The sequence below is a fragment of the Microcaecilia unicolor genome, chromosome 6 (assembly GCF_901765095.1).
Source record: "Microcaecilia unicolor chromosome 6, aMicUni1.1, whole genome shotgun sequence".
NCBI lineage: Eukaryota > Metazoa > Chordata > Amphibia > Gymnophiona > Siphonopidae > Microcaecilia > Microcaecilia unicolor.
Window position 1 is genome coordinate 284,129,134 of NC_044036.1, and position 18,807 is coordinate 284,147,940.

The 18,807-nt window shown below is 40.6% G+C and overlaps 1 protein-coding gene across 1 annotated transcript in view; it reads right to left on the minus strand.

Moving 5' to 3' along the window:
- Positions 1-7,754, minus strand: part of COL5A1 (collagen type V alpha 1 chain) — a 376,227-nt gene extending 368,473 nt beyond the window's left edge. The window contains 1 exon segment of the mRNA XM_030207658.1: positions 7,240-7,754. Coding sequence (XP_030063518.1) covers positions 7,240-7,342 — 103 coding nt within the window. The 5' untranslated portion in view covers positions 7,343-7,754.
- Positions 7,755-18,807: the final 11,053 nt, after the last annotated feature.

The following is an 18,807-nucleotide window of genomic DNA, read 5'->3' on the forward strand; positions in this document are numbered from 1 at the left end:
ACAAGGGCTTTCACAGACTCTTAGGATTAAAAAAATCACTACAGTGCAGTAATGAAAAAATCCCAAAGCAGAACTTGCTTGCAACGTAAAAAAGTACATTACATGAGTCTATAAATATGCCAAGAGAAAAGAGGGATTTTATGATCTTCAGCCATTAAGGCCAAGAAATCAAAGCACCTATGATGTTAAACACCTCTGCAACTAGATGGATCCACTAAGTTATAAACCAGAATATAGATGATTATAAATACCTTGTACAAGCAGATTTTATTTGATTCAAGTTTAAATGGAAGGTTAAAGGAAGAAGAGCAAACAGCTATGTGTTTAATCAGTAATAGATTTATACCAGGATCTTGACTAGCCTCTTTATGCACAGTTAACAACCAGTATGGATGGCAACATGAGAAAAGACTTCTCTTTAGCACACCAGTGGTAAAGAATGGCAGGCCTGATGGAGATTTTCCAGCCTTAAGTACTTAGTACATTAATATCAAGAAGTGACATTAATCCAAAACAATGCAGCTCATGTTTCTCCTAGCATGGGATTTTTCCATTCTCTCTTGGTAAAACACTACACAAAATGCCAGGACTTGCCAAAAACCAAAGAATATCATTTTTCATCCATTCTAGACCACTGAAAAAATATCCATCTGTAAAAGCAACAGAGACCAAAGAACAGCATCAAAATTTCCAGCTGTTTCTTCCAGAAGCTCCTGAAGTAAATTTGTTTATAGCCTGAAGAGGATCACTATCAAATGATGTAACTCTTTCCAGTGTCATATTAATATGTCTTTAGTTTGGTTCAGGAGTAAAGTGTTTCTCACTCTTTCATGCTAGAGTACTTTTGATGGAAACAGAAGTATTTAGGGATCTGCCCCTCTTGATTTGGACATCTAGGGTCTGGGGGTTCATCGGGAAATGCACATTTCATGTTCGGTTTTTAGACATATTCATGTCCTACTCACCCAGAGTGAACAATAGCTGCATTCACTACAATAATGGAGCACAATGCACAGATATGTACTGGACCTATGGTAAATATGTACAGAAAGGTTGATAGCAACATAGATTTGATTGTGAGCAGTAGCAGTGGCACCAGTGGTCAGCAGGTAAAGTTGAAACTCTAACCTTTGATACTTCTGCTCATAGTTCCAAATGTGCTGAACTTAATAACAGAAAAGGTGAGTAGCTGTTGGCAGATTTGGGACATTTGGCCCACCCAGTCTGCCATGCAAGTGAAGCTGGTACTCAAGTTATAAACTGTTAACTCTTTTCCCACCCCAAGGCCTTAGTCCACAGCTCAACCTCACTACACCTCAAGGCCTTAATCTGCCACTGACCTAATCAAGTCCCTACCCAGACATGGATTTCTAATTAGGCCAAGTAGGCAATAGTCTAGGGGCACTGACTTCTGCCATGTGTGTTGCATAACACAGCTGGCTCATGAGGGCCAGCCAGGAGAAGAAGGACTGAACTGAAGAGTCAGACCTGGGGGAAAGAAGTGGAAAGTCAGGTGAGAGTATATACCCTCTTTTGAAGTATATGCTCTCACCTCCCCTCCCCATACACACCTAGAGGCACAATAACAATAAATCTGACCCTACCCAACTGCTGCTGCTTCCACCCGTGTTTTGTCTCTTCTTACTAATGGTTGCCTACTGTGACTCTTCTCTCTTGTCAGCCCTGCAAGTTCCATCCCATCCCATAATATCAGCCTCCTCCTAGCTAGTCCCTGCTAGGAATCCAATTTTCCATTTCTTCATTTAATTTTTTTGTGACTGTTACCATCACTATATAACCTTGCTCTTAGCTCATCCCTCTCTTCACAATCTCTGTAATCTCTCCAGTGTGTCTTTGCTCTTCACTCTTCCTTCTCCTCCATATCTTTCACTGTGCTGCTCTTACCTGCCTCCTCTTTACTATGTTTCTCTGTCTTCCTTTCCTCTCTCTCCCTATGAATATCTCCCCCTCTTGTCCTGTTGTCCTGTTTCTCTCCCCTGACTCCTCCTTCCATCCTTCTCTGTCTCTATTCTTTTCTTCCCCTTCCTTCCCATATCTCTCTCTCCCTCCCCCTCCCTTACTCTATCAGTCTTTCAGCCTGCCTTCCAGCTCTTTACAAGAATGAACAGTTTGTAGCCAGACATTGTAAAGAGACACCAAAACAAATGGACAATTCTGGCTCTAGAAATGTGGGAACTGAAGTGCATCAACTTAGGAGGTTATACTGTGGACATTCCCCTGAAAATCTTCTCTTGCCCAGTTCATCAAGTAGGCTTTCCAAACCATCTGTGGAGCTGAACTATCTCAATAATTATTGCTGAATTATTGCTCCAGGATTTTTTTTTCTGTTAAGTTGGGAACAACTTCCCCCTCTGCTGGAGCCCTGCAGGCAGTATAGCTCTCATTGTAGGACTGATGGTATCCTGGACCTGCCTTCAACTAAACTCTGGAGGAGTTAACACCAGATCATGCACTTCTTCTGTCACTGCATTCTCCAGACCAAAATTTCTCTTTCTCTAGACTTTAACTCAATGTTCCTTTTCCTTTCTGTTTTCATATTTTCTTTTAAGTTTGTCATTTTTTAAAGAACAATTATGCATCTTTTAATGTGGCTATCTTTCATCCCTCCCCCCTCCCAGTTTTATAAATCTCCTTCTTCATGCTATGTTCATATTTTACATGTGACACTGTGATTGATACAGCAGCAGCCAGATTTACTTAAATGTATAATAGTAGGGTGGCTCTGTAGGAGAAAGCTAACAAAATCTTTAAACACCACTATTTCTCTGAGAAGGAAACAATTCAGGGGCCACTTAACACTAACAAAATCATCACAATTCCATTTTTTCTCATTTTGATTTTATGCGAACAATGCTGCATACGAATTGAAGTGGCAGCAGGCTTCTAGTCACCAACCTCTATCTCAACTTTTGCTTTGTGTTTGCCAAAGCTTCCATGGGGATCTTGCTGGAAACAGACAATGCCTTTCATTTGAAAGTTAAACTACAATAAATTCTACTTAGTGGTTAGTGGTGATTTTTTTTCCATCTCCAGTAAAGACAGGACAAAATGTCTTCCTGCAGCAGAGGAAATCTAAAGTAGACATTGGGAAGAACCTTCTAATGATAAGGAAAGTTTAACACTGGAACAAGTTACCTTGGGTCGTAATGGGATCTTTGTCGTGAAAGATTTTTAAGAAGACACGTCTCTGGAGTAGTTTAGGCACAGCAGATCCTGCCTTGAAGCAAAATGGAAGTGAACTGGATGACCTCAGGAGGTCCCTCCAGCCCTAGCTTTCGATGACCTTATGGGTTCAGTCCAAAAATGACCTTTTCCTATTTCCCACCTATGGCAAAATCACTGCTGAAGGAGGCCCTCTCCATCTCTGGTGAAAAGGTTTTTAGAATGACCAAATGAGAAAACCCACAAATGAACACCTTCAAACAGTTACATATTTTTAATTGTCCCTCTGTTAATGAAAAACAGCCATACATTAATTTCTGGGCAAGTCAACGCTGAAAGTATCTATTTTTATGTCAATTGCTTTCAGACTTATGTCACATGTCCATATCTTTTTAATGACATGAGAATACAAGCAAAGGGGGAATTACAGAATTGGATAAATTAGAGACAGCCAGCAGAAATTAATTAATTAATTAATTTTATTTATTTGTACAGTCACAAAAGAGAGGGTAAAACAGCATACAAAATAATACAGAAACAGAAAAAAGCAACACTGGGCTTCCAGGATTGGGATAATCAATGTCCTCCTTTATTAAGTGATGACCCTTGTTGGGTCATCACTCAATAAAGAAGGACATCGATTATCCCAATCCTGGAAGCCCAGTGTTGCTTTTTTATTTATTTGCTACATTCGTATCCCACATTTTCCCACCTATTTGCAGGCTCAATGTGGCTTACATAGTACCATACCTTTCTTTCTATTGTGGCTCCACCTCCTCCCTTCTTCCCTCCCCCTCTCATTTCATCTCAGTTCATCAGGAGACCAGTGTTCTTCATCAACTAAATATTCCTTCAAAACTTTTTCTCTTAAGGCAAGGCATAGGGTGGCCAGATGGCATTCCCAGGTAGCCTTTAGCTCTAGCAACTTCTGACCCAGAAAAGATGCAAGAGTAGCTATGAAACAGGATGGTAAACCTGGGTATTACGTCTTATTTGGTCAAGAGTTTTGGAACCGTCTGATAAAGAAAGAAATTACTGTTTATCGTAGCTGAGACAGATTCAGAGTGCAGTGATGAGAGATGACCAGAAAGTATAGGAAAGGGGCAAACAGACCAGCTGGGGGGCAGGGCAAGAGGCCTTTGACTACCAACTGCTGAGTTACTGTGCTATGAATTCACCCTTCTTGGTTTTCCTCACTTGAAATATTTATTTGCCTGTCTGCTTTTGAAGTAGAGTGTACAGATCATGCTCAAAAACTATCTCAGACTTGTATCAATTATAGAAAACAAAACAATACAAGCTCTAAAGAAAGAAAGTAGTCATGTTAGTGTGTCCTTGGGTGAACATCTTAAAGAATCGATAGATGCTGGCTCTGTACTCAGAGGTTCTGCTTTCATATTAGCTAATCAAGAGCCACAGTGCATGAGAGAAGAAGTCTGGGACAAAGATATTAAACAATGGTTTTGATCCAAAAGCCCAGGAGAAGCAAAGAGGAAAGCAGAGCTGAGAGAACAGGCACACCAGCATAATCATCCTTCATACTGAAGATGGTGTCCAGAGCTGCTAATGAATGGAGTCCATTTCTCAGTTTCCTACATAGAAATGAGTTGGGTATTCTGTATCTGTTTACACTAAATAAGAAAAGACTTACTACTAACAATATACTTAACAGAGTTCCCCTTTAAATATTTATATACTCCAACATCATATTTTACTATCCTCCAATTATGTCTACCTATAACCACCTCTTTACCACTGCTTTTGACTCCTAACCACCACTCACCTGCCCTGTCCTTTTATCCTCACCTCTTTATGCCCTTACCCTTATTGTTCTGTCTGTTTAACTGTCTTATCTAGATTGGGTAGTGGAGGAGTGGCCTAGTGGTTAGGGTGGTGGACTTTGGTCCTGGGGAACTGAAGAACTGAGTTCAATTCCCAGTTCAGGTACAGGCAGCAAATTGTGACCCTGGGCAAGTCACTTAACCCTCCATTGCCCCAGGTACAAATAAGTACCTGTATACAATATGTAAGCCACATTGAGCCTGCCATGAGTGGGAAAGCACAGGGTACAAATGTAACAAAAATAAATTGTAAGCTCTTTGAGCAGGGACTGTCTTTCTGTGTATGGTGTACAGCACTGTGTATGCCTTGTAGCACTATAGAAATGATAAGTAGTAGTTTAATTCTTCTCAGTCATGGCCTTGCTATTTTAGCTCAAAGCTTCTTGGTTGCTTTTCATCTGTCTGCCTTACTTTTTCTTGACTGAATTACAAGATTTAGGGGATGGAGTCTTTCTCTTATATGTCTCTGTACAACACTGCATGCACCTGGTATGACCATATGTGCATGGTACTACTGTTCTTCCAGCTCCCTTTCAAGAGGTTTGGCTTAAAAAAAAATAGCTGTAGGCTCTGTGAATCCCTGACATACAGCACAGCACAGTGTGCTGGCTTGAACATTGTCATATTTGACAATGATTCAAGTCCAACTTTTTGTATACTCTGACTGTTTCAACTCAATCTGTGTTAAGGCATCTGTGTGAGACAAAATTCATCCCACCGCCTGTGACATCACCGCCTTTTTCAAAGCAACAGATAGTGATGACACAAGTAAGGGGATGAGCGACAGATTAATAAAATTAATAATAGAGGTGGAAACACAGAAATATATCAGAAGTGCCAAAGTGTCTTTGAGAAAAGTGGTTTGTACATCTGGCCCAGTGTGAAGTACTCAGCGGCTTAAATAAAAGCCTATCGGTGTTACAACTAGGAAGAAAAAGAAACATCTTCCATCGTATTATGACTGATTTGGGGACAGAGTCCTTGCAGTCACTGTGCGAGTCCCTTCTCCTTGAATCAATATCAGATCCTTGACACAGGAATGCTAACCTGAAGCCCACAAGACAGAGTAACAACTCTTTCAGACAACCCAAGGGCGGTGTGGTGATGATTAGCAGCAACAAAGAGCTCATTTGTACACTTTTATTTTTCTAAGATTAAGCCTTTGCAGGCAGCACACTTTGGGACAGATAATACCAATTTTGGCTCTGGTACAAAAAAATGGTCCACAGAACTTCACTTAAAGTGGAATTTCTGGTTGGTACAGGACCGTTTTCAGATAATTATCAAAAAATGTTCTGTACTTTTCAACTATATAGCTAAGGCTGCTTGGCTACCTTATACCTTCTTTTAAGTTAAATCTTGCACAGGTAACAACAAAACAATCCCCCAAATTACAGTTTTCCCCCATCACTTAACAATGCTATTGCAAAAAAATATATATTTAGAAAATATTGTTCTAAAGATGCTGGCTATAGGTGATGTGTTAGGCTTCCTGCATATTTTGTTCACATAATGCAATCTTCCCTAACCAAATACAAAAATACGCTCCCATTTGACAGAATAGTAGCAGCCAAAGCTTCTGTGGGCTGGTTTTGGTACAGAGAAATTTAGTAACACTATTGAAGAGCCAGGTTAAGTATTCTGACAGTAGTACTACACACACACTTTAGGGGGCATTCATTTCCAAGGTTTCTATAGGAATGGGGGGAGGGCAGGGAAGAGGGAGGAAGGCGGGGAGTGGGCGTTTGCTGACTTTTCCTGTGCTGTGCAGAGTCGCTTCCATCCTCCGTGGCAGAGCAGAAGGCAGACACTTTTCCCGAAGGGGAAAAAAAGTACCAAAAAAAAAAATCTTTGCAACTGATCAAGACATGAATAACAGCAGCTGCAAAACTGCTCCCAACTTTGAAAGCAAACCTTAATATCCTAAGACACCCTTACATTTGGTTCCTTAACGTTTCAGGAAACTTTACCGAGAAAAGACAGACCAGGTTACTCCCTTTCATGGGCCCCAGTACAAATGGTATTCAGAATTACTTGGCCAGCTGAAACATTTTCAGTGGGCTGATGATTTCAATGCACACAAACTTGGAAAATGACTTTTCCTTTGCGCATAAATGACAGCCGGCGACCTGTGATGACACTGAACCTCTACCAAAACCAACAACAACAAAAAAGCCCACAAACAAAATAAAACAAAGTTTAAAGCTGGTCTTACCCGCACTGCTGTATGAAAATAGATAGAGGGATATTATTACAATGAGGAAGCAGTCCCGTATCCAGCTTCTCCTTTTCCACCTTGTGTGTGTATCCATGCCCATAGTCTCCACCAGAGCAGGGGGCTCAGTTCCCTTTGCTTCTTAAAAAATGGTGTCACAGCTGCAGATCTTGATGTGCAAACCCAAAGAGGAAAAAGAAAAGAAAACAGGGCAAGCCCCCTTCCCAAACTTGCAACTCTTATGAAGCCATAAGTGTGTGTTTTCTGTTGCTGGGGTATAGATAGATATATATATAAATATACTTTTTGGGGGGAGGGGGGAAAGGGGAATTGTATTTTTTTTTTTTTAATTTTGGTAGGAAACCCCAGATCCTTCTTGTTGCTTTCTCTCCCCGCTCTCCTGCCTTTCCTTCCCTCTCCGTCTGGTCCTTCTGGGGTTGTCCTTCTGTAGTGATGCCCCCTTCCAGATGGATCAAGGAGTGAAAACCTTTTAAGGCAGATGCAAAGAGCGTCAAATCGAGAGAAAAGACAGCAAATGAGGGTGGGTGGGAGCTCTTGAGCTCGGCCCTCTTCTGCTGGAGATCAGGAAAAAGGAGGGGGAGGAGGAGGGAAAAGTTCTGAAAGCTAATGGGAGGCTGGAAAAGAAAGAGATTGTGTGGCATGTTCTGATTTTTTTTTTTTTTTAAGTGCCTTGATCTCTTTCCCAAGTTAATTCCTCCAACTATAGGCAGGAATAGGCAGGACGGTGCTGAGGAGACTAGTCGGGCGGCAAGCTTAAACTGAGAAGCCAGCAAAGTGACAGGGAAGCGAGGGAGCAGAAAGTCGGGCTCCTGAAGTACCGAGATAGTTTCTCCATTCTCTCGTCCTTTAAACTGAACACTGTATTCTGCACTGTCCCATCCCTGCCAAGCTGTCCTCACTGTTCCCATATCCTGAGTCGCAGATTTTGCAAAGAAGTGATACTTTCTGCACTGATGTATTGCGGGGGGGGGGGGGGGGGGGGGGGTTCTACCTGTTTCTTCCTCTTTTCATCCTACCCTAAAATCTGGAGTGTAATTAGAATTCTCTGAGGAGACAAGGAAGGAATCTCGAGAACTAGGATAGCCTTTGTGCTCATTGTTGCCCAGTTCTGAAGAATATAAGAGGCAGTGTTGTCTGTTATCGTAACAGAGATATTAATAATTTTATCCATCATTAGATTGTATTTTATGCTTTGCTTATTAATTGTCTAATTATGATTGTTATAGTTAATTATGCTTGTGTGATATAATAGTTCTTTATCTTTGTTTCACTCTTTTGATTTTCCTTAACATGTGTGGTGCTTCTAAGATATGTGAAATATTATCACTCAGGTTGCTTTTATTGACATTTTTTTAATGTCTTCTATTTTTATTATGTATGTATTTTGTAACTGATTAGAATTAGAGTTAGGCAGGCTATAAGATTTTTTTAATCAATAATATATATATATATATATATATATATATATATATATATATATATATATATATATATATATTATTTTTTTAATTAGGACTGTAAAACACTTCAGCATTGAGTCCAAATTAATAAACTAACATAAGTTCAAATCCATGTATGTGAGCAATAAGATCTGCTGTGACCCGGTTACCAGAGGGAATTGGATGAACTGGATGGGTCAAGTGGCTCTGGCTACTATGATTAATTAGTGTTAATACCAACTCCTGTGAAGAAACAGAGATAAAGACAAACTCCCAGTGGTGATCCTAGGTCTGCTGCCACCCATGGCGGATCACCACTGTGCACCCCCCCCCCGGGTGCAGTGGCATCCGTCCCCCCCCGGGGTGCAGCATAACACCCCCCCCCCCCCCGCGCAATGACACCCCCCTCCCCAGCATATCAAGCCCCCCTGGGTGCATTCTTGGCTGCTGGAGGGTGCAGAGAGCAGCCCCACGCCTGTCGGCTCCCTGCTCCTTCTGCCCCGGAACAGGAAGTAACCTGTTCTGGGGCAGAGGGAGCAGGGAACCAGAGGAGCTCACAGGCGCGTGGCTGCTCTCTGCACCCTCCAGCAGCGTGCACCCAGAGCGGACCGCCCCCACCGCCCCGCCCTTGCTACGCCACTGCAAACCCCCAGGTTCTGTATATGTCACCCAGATTTCTGTGCACAATTTAATTGAGTAACCAGCTCTTAACCATCAATAATTGGGTGCTGACAACCAATTATTGAAGTTAATTGACACTCATTTATATTTGCGCATGCGCCTGGCTGTACACTATTCTATAAGGCATGGTGTCTAACTCTACCAGTGCGTAACTCACAAGGGGATGTTCAGGAGCATTCCAAAAAGTTGCACATAATTATAATTATAGAATATACTCACAACACACTTATACGGCACTAAAATTGTCAAGGCACACCCCCACAAACTTGAGTTCGCGAAAGTGGAATGCTTTACCTCTTGACCTGAAAATGATTCAAAATCTAATTAACTTCTGTAAAGCTCTGAAGACACATCTCTTTAACATGACATACCATAATGATTCATAATGGGACTGTAATTCTCCACCATATACTTAACAATTAGATTATTTTCTTCCTATATAGTATTGCCTAATTTATTATGTATTCCATGTTCAATATGTAATACCAGTTGCATGTTCTTCTCTTTTGTACCTAATTGTTCATTATATCATCCATGTTTCTATTTATATTACCAATTGTATCTGCACTCTGAAATGGCATATGTCATGACGGAAATTGTAAGCCACTTTGAGCCTGCAAATAGGTGGGAAAATGTGGGATACAAATGCAACAAATAAATAAATAAATAAATATGGCCTCAGCGCACATAGGGGCCCTTTTACTAAGCTGTGGTGGGGCTACCGTGTGGGTAGCATATGCCAAATCGACCCTACCGCTGGGGTAGCATAGACACCCGTCCGTAGTCCCAAAGTTGGCATGTGCAGCTAAATAATTTTATATTTTTTACCACAGGGGGTGTTCCTGGTGGTAATTGGCAATGCAGCCATATTGCTGCCTGCTGCCTGATTACCACATGAGTAGTACGTGCGCCCTTACCACCAAGTAAATAGGTTGCGGTAAGAGCTCAGGCAGTAAATAGGTGCACGCTACTTTTAATATTAGCTCACGGCCATTTACTGCCCATATTTTAAAAAGGCCTTTTTATCTGCCATAGTAAAAAAAAAAAGGCCCAGTGTGCGTCTATTTCACTTGCCCAAACTAGCGCAGGCCACTTTTTACCGCAGCTTAGTAAAAGGGCCTCATAACTTGGGCACCAGTATTTACACCAATCCGTCAGCTTCTGACTTTGCAGATTATTGTTTAGTGAAGGTGAAAGCTATATGATCATCCCATCCTGCCATTTCCCCTGCTTTGAGTTCTCATGTCTCTGACTCCCTCTCATCCCTAGTTTTTACCTCTTCTCTGTCCGTCTTTAGCTTCCTTCCGCTATCTCAGTTCACGAAACTGGTGCAGTCAGTTCGAGTTACTACTTGTTCCCAAGACATCATCCTTTCTTCCTGGCTTCAAATCCCAAGGCATGGTCTCCTTCCTTTAGCTTTGGCTAGGGTTAATAACAGCCTTGAAAGTGGAGTTTGTCCCACTCTTTGGAAACATGCCAATGTACATCCTGTTCTAAGGAAACCAAACCTTGATTCATTTATTGTCTCTAATTTCTGTCCCATATCTAATCGTTCTTTTATCTCTAAACTTCCTGAAAGAGCTCTCTCAATACATTGAGGACACCCATGTTTTTCATCCTGACAGTCAGGATTTCGTCAGTTTCACAGTACTGAAACACTCATAGTCAGTCTCCTTTGTGATCTTCACTCTGCTCTAGACAAAGGTAGAATTACATTACTCATTTCACTGGACTTAAGTGCCACATTTGACCAAGTGGATCATTCCTTTGTTATGCAAAGTGATGCACATTGGGAAGAACAATCCAGATCATGAAGCTAGGATCCACCTTTGGGGTTAGCACCCAAGAAAAAGATCTAAGTGTCATTGTCGACAATACACTAAAATCTGTCCAGTGTTCAGTGGTGACCAAAAAAGCAAATAGGATGTTAGGAATTATTAGGAAAGGGATGGTAAAAAGACTGAGAATACTATAATGCCTCTGTATCGTGTGACTTCACCTTGACTACTGTGTTCAGTTCTGGTCGCTGTATCTCAAAAAAGATATAGCGGAATTAGAAAAGGTTCAAAGAAGAGCCACCAGAATGATAAAGGGGATGGAAATCCTCTCATATGAGGAAAGGCTAAAGATGTTAGGGCTCTTCAGCTTGGAAAAGAGACAGCTGAGGAGAGATATGATTGAGGTCTCAAAAATCCTGAGTAGTGTAGAATGAGTAGAAGTAAATCAATTTTTTACTCTTTCAAAAAGTACAAAGACTAGGGGACACTCAATGAAGTTTCATGGAAATACTTTTAAAACAAATAGGAGGAAATAGTTTTTCAATCAACGAATAGTTAAGCTCTGGAACTCATTGCCATAGAATGTGGTAACAGCGGTTAGTGTATCTGGGTTTAAAAAAGGTTTGGACAAGTTTCTGGAGGAAAACCCCATAGTCTGCTATTGAGACAGACATAGGGAAACCACTGCTTGCCTGAGATTACTAGCATGGAATGTTGCTACTATTTGGGTTTCTGTCTGGTGGATTAGCCACTGTTGGAAGCAGAATACTGGGCTAGATGGATCATTGTCTGTCCCAGTATGACTATTCTTATATTCTTATGTACGTTGATTTCAGAGTGTCAGTATCACTGGCAAAGCTTTGCAATGGCTTGTATTATTTCTAAGCAATAGATCATGTTACCCCCTTCAGATAGAGCATCACTTTTGCCAGTAGCTTACCAAATAAATTATAAAATTCTCACATTAATTCACAAAATACTGCAGCTGGAAATTCCAGCTTATTTGTCTTCAATTATCATCCCTTACACTCCCACATGTGCCCTTTGTTGCCTTGATGAGTGTCATTTACACATTCCCAATGTATCTTTGACTCATCTTGAGCATCTCGGCCCTGTTCTACCTGGCACCATCTCTTTGGAACTCACTTCCAAAACACTTGTATCTTGAGCTTTCCTTTCTTAAATTCAAGAATGTTCTAAAAATCTACCTATTTTCTTCTGCCTTTGACCTACAGTCTTAATTTTCATTCCATTTCTATCTATTTTCATTCCATTTCTTACTATCTATTTATTTTTTGTTCTTATTTGCTGTTTGCCCTATGTTTTCTATCCTATTGAAATTGTAGTTCCTTTCCTTTCTTTTTATTAATTGATTTTAATTTGTATACCGCTTTGCCGTTTTCTACAAAAAGTGGTATATTAAGCTCATTAAACCATGAACCATAAACCATCTCAAGTTAGTCACCTTGGTGCTGTACACTGAGCACCAATTCTATACTGGCATCCTGGCACTAAGATTCTGTTATCAAATATTAACATAAGTTGGAATTTGTTGCCAGAGAGTGTAGTAAAACCAGTTAGCTTAGCGGTGTTTAAAAAAAGGGTTGGCTGGCTTCATAAAGGAAAAGTCCATAGACCATTATTAAAATAGACTTGGGGAAAATCCACTGCTTATTTCTAGGACAAGCAGCATATGTATTGCACTTTTTGGGGATCTTGCCAGGTACTTGTGACCTGGATTGGCCACTGTTGGAAACAGGATACTGGGATTGATGGACCTTCGGTCTGTCCCAGTATGGCAATACTTATGTACTTATGTACATTTAGGTATGCCCACTTATGCCAAGTCTATGGCTGTCATAAGTGGGCTTATGTGCACCCTGCAGCGTACAACTTATAGTATTCTATAAGGTGGCTGTGTTAAGTAGGAGACACGCAATTGTCCTACCCACATGTACACCCCTTGCACTTATGCACTATAGCACTTACAAACACCCTTATAGAATAGTACATAATGTACTTGAGCACATAAGTGCCAATTAAAGCCCCACTTATGCTTGTTAACTGCACACACCTGCCCATATATCCACATATATAAATAAACAAAAGTGGAAACTTTCTCACACCAGACCTTTGTGTGTCCTCAGCACTTTGCTATGATGGCATGTCTACATGACATAGTAATGAAGAGTTTGTGTAATGCAGCCTAGTGAACTGGTGGAGGTTTTTTTTGTGTGATAATCGATGTCCTGATTATCCAGCTCACATAATCAAAAGGGAAACTGGACAAAAGAATGGCCTAGTGAGGCTGGACTTAGATATCCACTCACAGTGCAGTTATTTATCTCCAGGCATAAGCATTCAAATCCCTTCCAAAAATGCTTCTGTGCTGCATTCCCTGCATCACCCATGTTACATGTCTTTCAATACAGAGTGGGCTTACTGAAGACACTTTGTACCTTATGTACTTTTAATTTGGTGAATCTCTTGGACAGAAATATACAACATGAAGATGCAGAATCTGTGCTGCATGCAAATCACATAGAGAATGCCTTAAGAACCAATGCCATGGGCAAAAAAATGAAGGAAGACCTTTGCAAAATGGTGTCCCTTCCAGGTGCGGAAGGGTTAGATAAATGTATGTTATTCCCTATTATTGGATTGGCTTTTGAGACTATGCTGCCTCCATCAATGCAAAGTGAGCCAAGAAAGACGGTGATGAAGGGCTTATAATGCTCACAATAAGTCACAAATGTACTTTTTATCTAATAAAAAGGCCTAACCTATAGCATATTTCATGACCTTTCTTTTTGCTTATCTAAATAAATCTAACTACTAATAATGAATGGGGTCTGTGCTAAAATAGCATGAGTTAGTGGTAAAATAATACGTCTTAATGGTAGCCCACATTAATAACTATACCACTGAATATCCCTGGAATCAAAGTTAGGTATCCTCTGGAAAATTACCAGTAGGATCTGCCTTTCCTACAGAGCAGATTGTTGATTTTGAGTATTCAGGGGAAGCAGGAGGTACCAATAAGAATTTACAGGGTTCACCAGTCAATGTTTATACTATGTATAATGCTAAAAAGCAGTTATTGAATGGTATACACTGTAAAGTGTGCTGAATAACAGAAAAACAGTTAGAGAAAGAATACAGAAAGCAGTGAACTGCTAGCAGAGATAAACCAGACATCCTGGGCCTTTGGTTGACACCAAGACCTTGCAGTGGAGCAGTTGGCCTCTCTCTGGACTCTTGCCTATTCCGGTCATTCATTCCTCATAGTGGAGAACCACTTTGAATCTGAATTGTGCCTTAGAACAAGAAAAAATAGGGAATCCACTTTGAACATATAAAATAGACATGCATGTTCAACCATTCCAAACCAAACCTTTATATGATGCAGCCATGAATAATGTTCTTTTTGTATTTATTATTTTGGAACATTGTACTGAGTAGGAAAAAATGTAAATCAAAATTCTATAATATGTTCATAAAAATAGCCTCAACCTCAAATGATTTCCCCATCTGTCTGGGGATCTGTTCTTGTGAACACAGGAGGTTAGATGACAGTCTAATTACTAGCATTGTTAGATTAATTATTTAGATTTTGTTCACACCTTTTTCAGTAGTAGCTCAAGGTGAGTTACATTCAGGTACACTGGATCTTTTTCTGTCCCAGGAGGGCTCACAATCTAAGTTTGTACCTGAGGCAATGGAGGGTTAAGTGACTTGCCCAGGATCACAGGGAGCAGCAGCAGCAGTGGGATTTGAACCTGCCACCACTGGATTGCAAGACTGGTGTGTTAACCACTAGGCCACTCCTCTATAGGAAATTAGAGTTTTATTCCTAAGCCTGGCTTCTGTTTCTTGGGCCTGCAGTGACTGTAGAACCAGCAATCACATCTTTTTATTTTTTTAGGAAGGTGGAAGGTAAGATTTCCATAGATTTTTCAGCATTGACACTTTCAGATGTGCACTTGTGCAGGGTTCCAGAGAGAACCATCAGTTATGCAAATGTAATCACCTCACTCATTGTTCCCATTTCCAGATCATTTATAAATATGTTAAAAAGCACTGGTCCCAGAACAGATCTCTGTGGCACTCCACTATTCACCTTCTTCCATTGAAAAAAATGGCCATTTAACCTTACCCTCTAGTTTCCATCTTTTTAACCAGTTCCCAATCCACAACAGAAATTGTCTCCTAACCCACTGCTTTTTAATTTTCTCTGGAGTCTCTTATAAGGGGCTTTATTAAAAGCTTTCTGACAATCTAGATACACTACATCAACTGGCTCACCTTTATCCACATGTTTATTCACTCCTTGACAGAAATGAAGCAAATTAGTGAGGCAAATTTCTCTTGGCTGAATCCATGTTGACTCTTTCCCATTAGATCATGTTTGTCTATGTGTTCTGTAATTTTATTCTTTACAATAGCTCTTGGCTTTCACCTTTGTTGCAGCCTCTGTTTCTGGATTCTCCAACTTTCCTGTTTTGATAGTATCCTTCAGATATCTCACTCCAAACCATGTGTTCCTCAGCAACTGTTGGATCCCACCCCACCCCAGTTTTAGTTTAAAAGCTGCTCTGTCTTCTTTATAAATGTTAGAGCCAGCAGTCTGGTTCCATCCCAGTTAAGGTGGAGCCTATCCTTTAAGAATAGCCCCCCCTTCCCCAGAATGTTGCCTAGTTCCTAAGAAATCTAAATCTCTCATCCCTGTAGCATCGCCTCAACCATGCATTGAGATTTCAGAGCTCTGCCTACTAAATATTTTTGTAGTATTGGAAATGGTGCATGCTGGGGATAGGGACTACCACCAGGCTCCTGCAGTAGTCCAGCAGTAGTCCCAATCTGGCACATGGCAAAGCGGTGATAGCTCTGCCACTGCTTTATAAAAGGGCCCCTATATGTCTTCCATAGTTTTTACCATATTTAACCTTGATTTTATGGCTGTTATTCTATGCTATAGGATGCTGTTATATACATTGAAAATTATTACTTGCATTTATTACATTGTTTTTCTGCTTTAAATCATATAAAGCCACTATTTGTATTTGTTTTCTATATTACTTTGAGCCTGAGGGTTAAATAATTAATAAAATCCAAGAGGATAAATATATCCTTGTTGAATGAATTGGAATAACTGGACAAACTGGATGGATCAATTTGTCTTTCTATGCCATCATCTGCTATGTTGCTATGTGTAGTGTTGTGCTACAGGCTCACAGATTCTAGGTTCAGCACAAAGAGGAGACAATATGTTTCTCATTATCTTTTGGAAATCTAGTTCTTAAAAATGATCCAAGCATTTTAAATTGTGCCAGATGACTTCTATAACAAAATCTGTCTGCTATGTGCTTGCTTCATGCTTTCTTTTTAACATCCCCCTCTCATTCTCCTAAAGAGACTCTGCAACTTGGTCAATTCAAAAGTCAGCAGAGTTAAAACGCCTTGCCCTCTTCCCTGTGGTAGTACAACATTAATATATAGCTAAATAAATTCCTAAATGGAGAAAATAATCTTTTAATGAAAAGACACTCATGTATCTAGGCTACTATCCTTTTTCCATTTCTTATTTCATACTTCCCTGGGGCCCAGATGTACTAAAATCCCCGTTAAGAATCCATCCGTATTTTCAAATCATTAAATATTACCAATTTGAAAATACAGATGGATTCCCAAAGAGAATCACATGCAAATGAAATGCTTGTTGCTTTTGCGACCAAGCTCATTTGCATGCAATATAGGGGAAGCCAGTCAGCCAACTGAGCATGTGCACGAGCGTGGCTGCTCTGTGCATGCTACAGATGGCTCTTATACACACGGACAAGCTGCGTGTATGAAAGCCGGTGTAGCTGTTTTTTGTTCCTTTTCAAAAACTGTGATGCCAGGACCCTGCACTTGCTGATTGTGGTGCTCAGTCAAACGATTTTGGGAATGTAGCGGTGGAGGCAGAAGAAGAATGGTGGCATGGAGGATTGTGTAGGCACAGCTACTCTGAGCTCATGGACAGACCAGAACCTGAAATCAGATAAAACGGAGCAATAATATGCACTGCAGTCTCCTGGGGGGGGGGGGGGGGGGGGGGGGAGGCAGCAGCAGATCCTAAAACTTTCAACTGCTTCCCACCCCTGGGTTCTCAATCATGCTAGAACAGTTGATTTCAGAAGAAAAGGAAGGTAGGCAATCGATTTAAAAAGTGATGACTAAAATGTACCATGTGCATTGTGATGTCCGTTTTAGTGGCCCATTACCAGGAGAAAAAAAAATTTGCAAGAAAATGACACATGCTAACTATAGATATACAAAAAAACACCCCTTCCCTTTACTGTTTTGGCTGTCATATACAGTACCGACAGCTCCCGACCACCCGTTAAGTTTTCCTCAGTAAAGCTAGGGACTGCTTCTGTGCATTGGGTTGGCAATGGCTGTGCATCGCCTTGCATGAACATTTGTATAGTAATTAGCTGATTATAATAGCTTTGCATTCCGTTTTCATTAGCTGCTACCATCATAGAAAAAGAGCTCGGAGAACCCTTTTGTGCATTTCTCGTTTTACTCCTTATTCGCTAAACCAGCTAGAACTGGTATACAAACCACGTTACTGGCTCATTAGGCTTTGTGCATCTGGGCCTGGTTGTTTGTTTCCTTAACCCCTGCTTTATTGTGGACTGACATGACATGCTCTTTTTCTTTGAATTATTTTGAGTTATTTGTAAATTTCTAACTTGTGCTGTTCTGTAATCAAGTGTGTTCTTGATGCTGTTTCAAAATAATAAATAAAAAGATATTTTTCTATCATTGATGGCTGTCTTGCTAAGTGGAACACCCTACTTTCTAAGCACCTCATCATCTCTGCCACTACTTCTTAGCCAATCACATAGCTGCTGTCAGCACAGCTCTCTGATAGGCTTGGAAAGATCACCATCAGGGAATGAGAGGTGATCCTTTGGTATGTTCTAGACCACAGGACTGGTACAAGGGGGATAGGCACTCTAGGTGAACCTTAAGGTTTGTGTGCCCCACCCTCTATTACCTTTCTGCCCCTTAAACCCCCTTCTGATTTTGATAATTAAACTCAATAATCATGATCACCTCAATATCACCCTCCCACACTTACAAAACCGTCAATCTGAAATTGCTGTTCTAAAAGACTTCCTAAACACTGACATTCTAATTAATCTTCCACTGTGGTCACATTCAACCCAGCCCATCAACACAATGCATGCATGGCTGTTCTTAATAGGTGGCATGACCAGCCAAAGATCCACCCCACAATGCTCACTGTCTCCTTGCTAATGGCCACATAGTTTATAATAAAAAAAAAAAGCAACATTGGAAATATTATGCTAGTTCTTACAAGACATCTCTGATTGGGAAAAGAGAACAAGCTGGACTGCTACAAGCCTCTGAATGGAAACTAAATGCTCTCAAAATACCCAGCCTTAGTCCCAACCATATGCAGAACATGGATGGAGCCTCACCATTTACAGAACAAATTGGAAATAGAAATGTGCAGACAAAAACTGAACTGGACACTCCAAGAAACCAGACTCTGCATGCAGTGCAGTACTAGAGAACCAGAAACAGAAATGTATTCCCTCCTGTACTGTGCAAAATACAAAGTTATCGCTAATCTA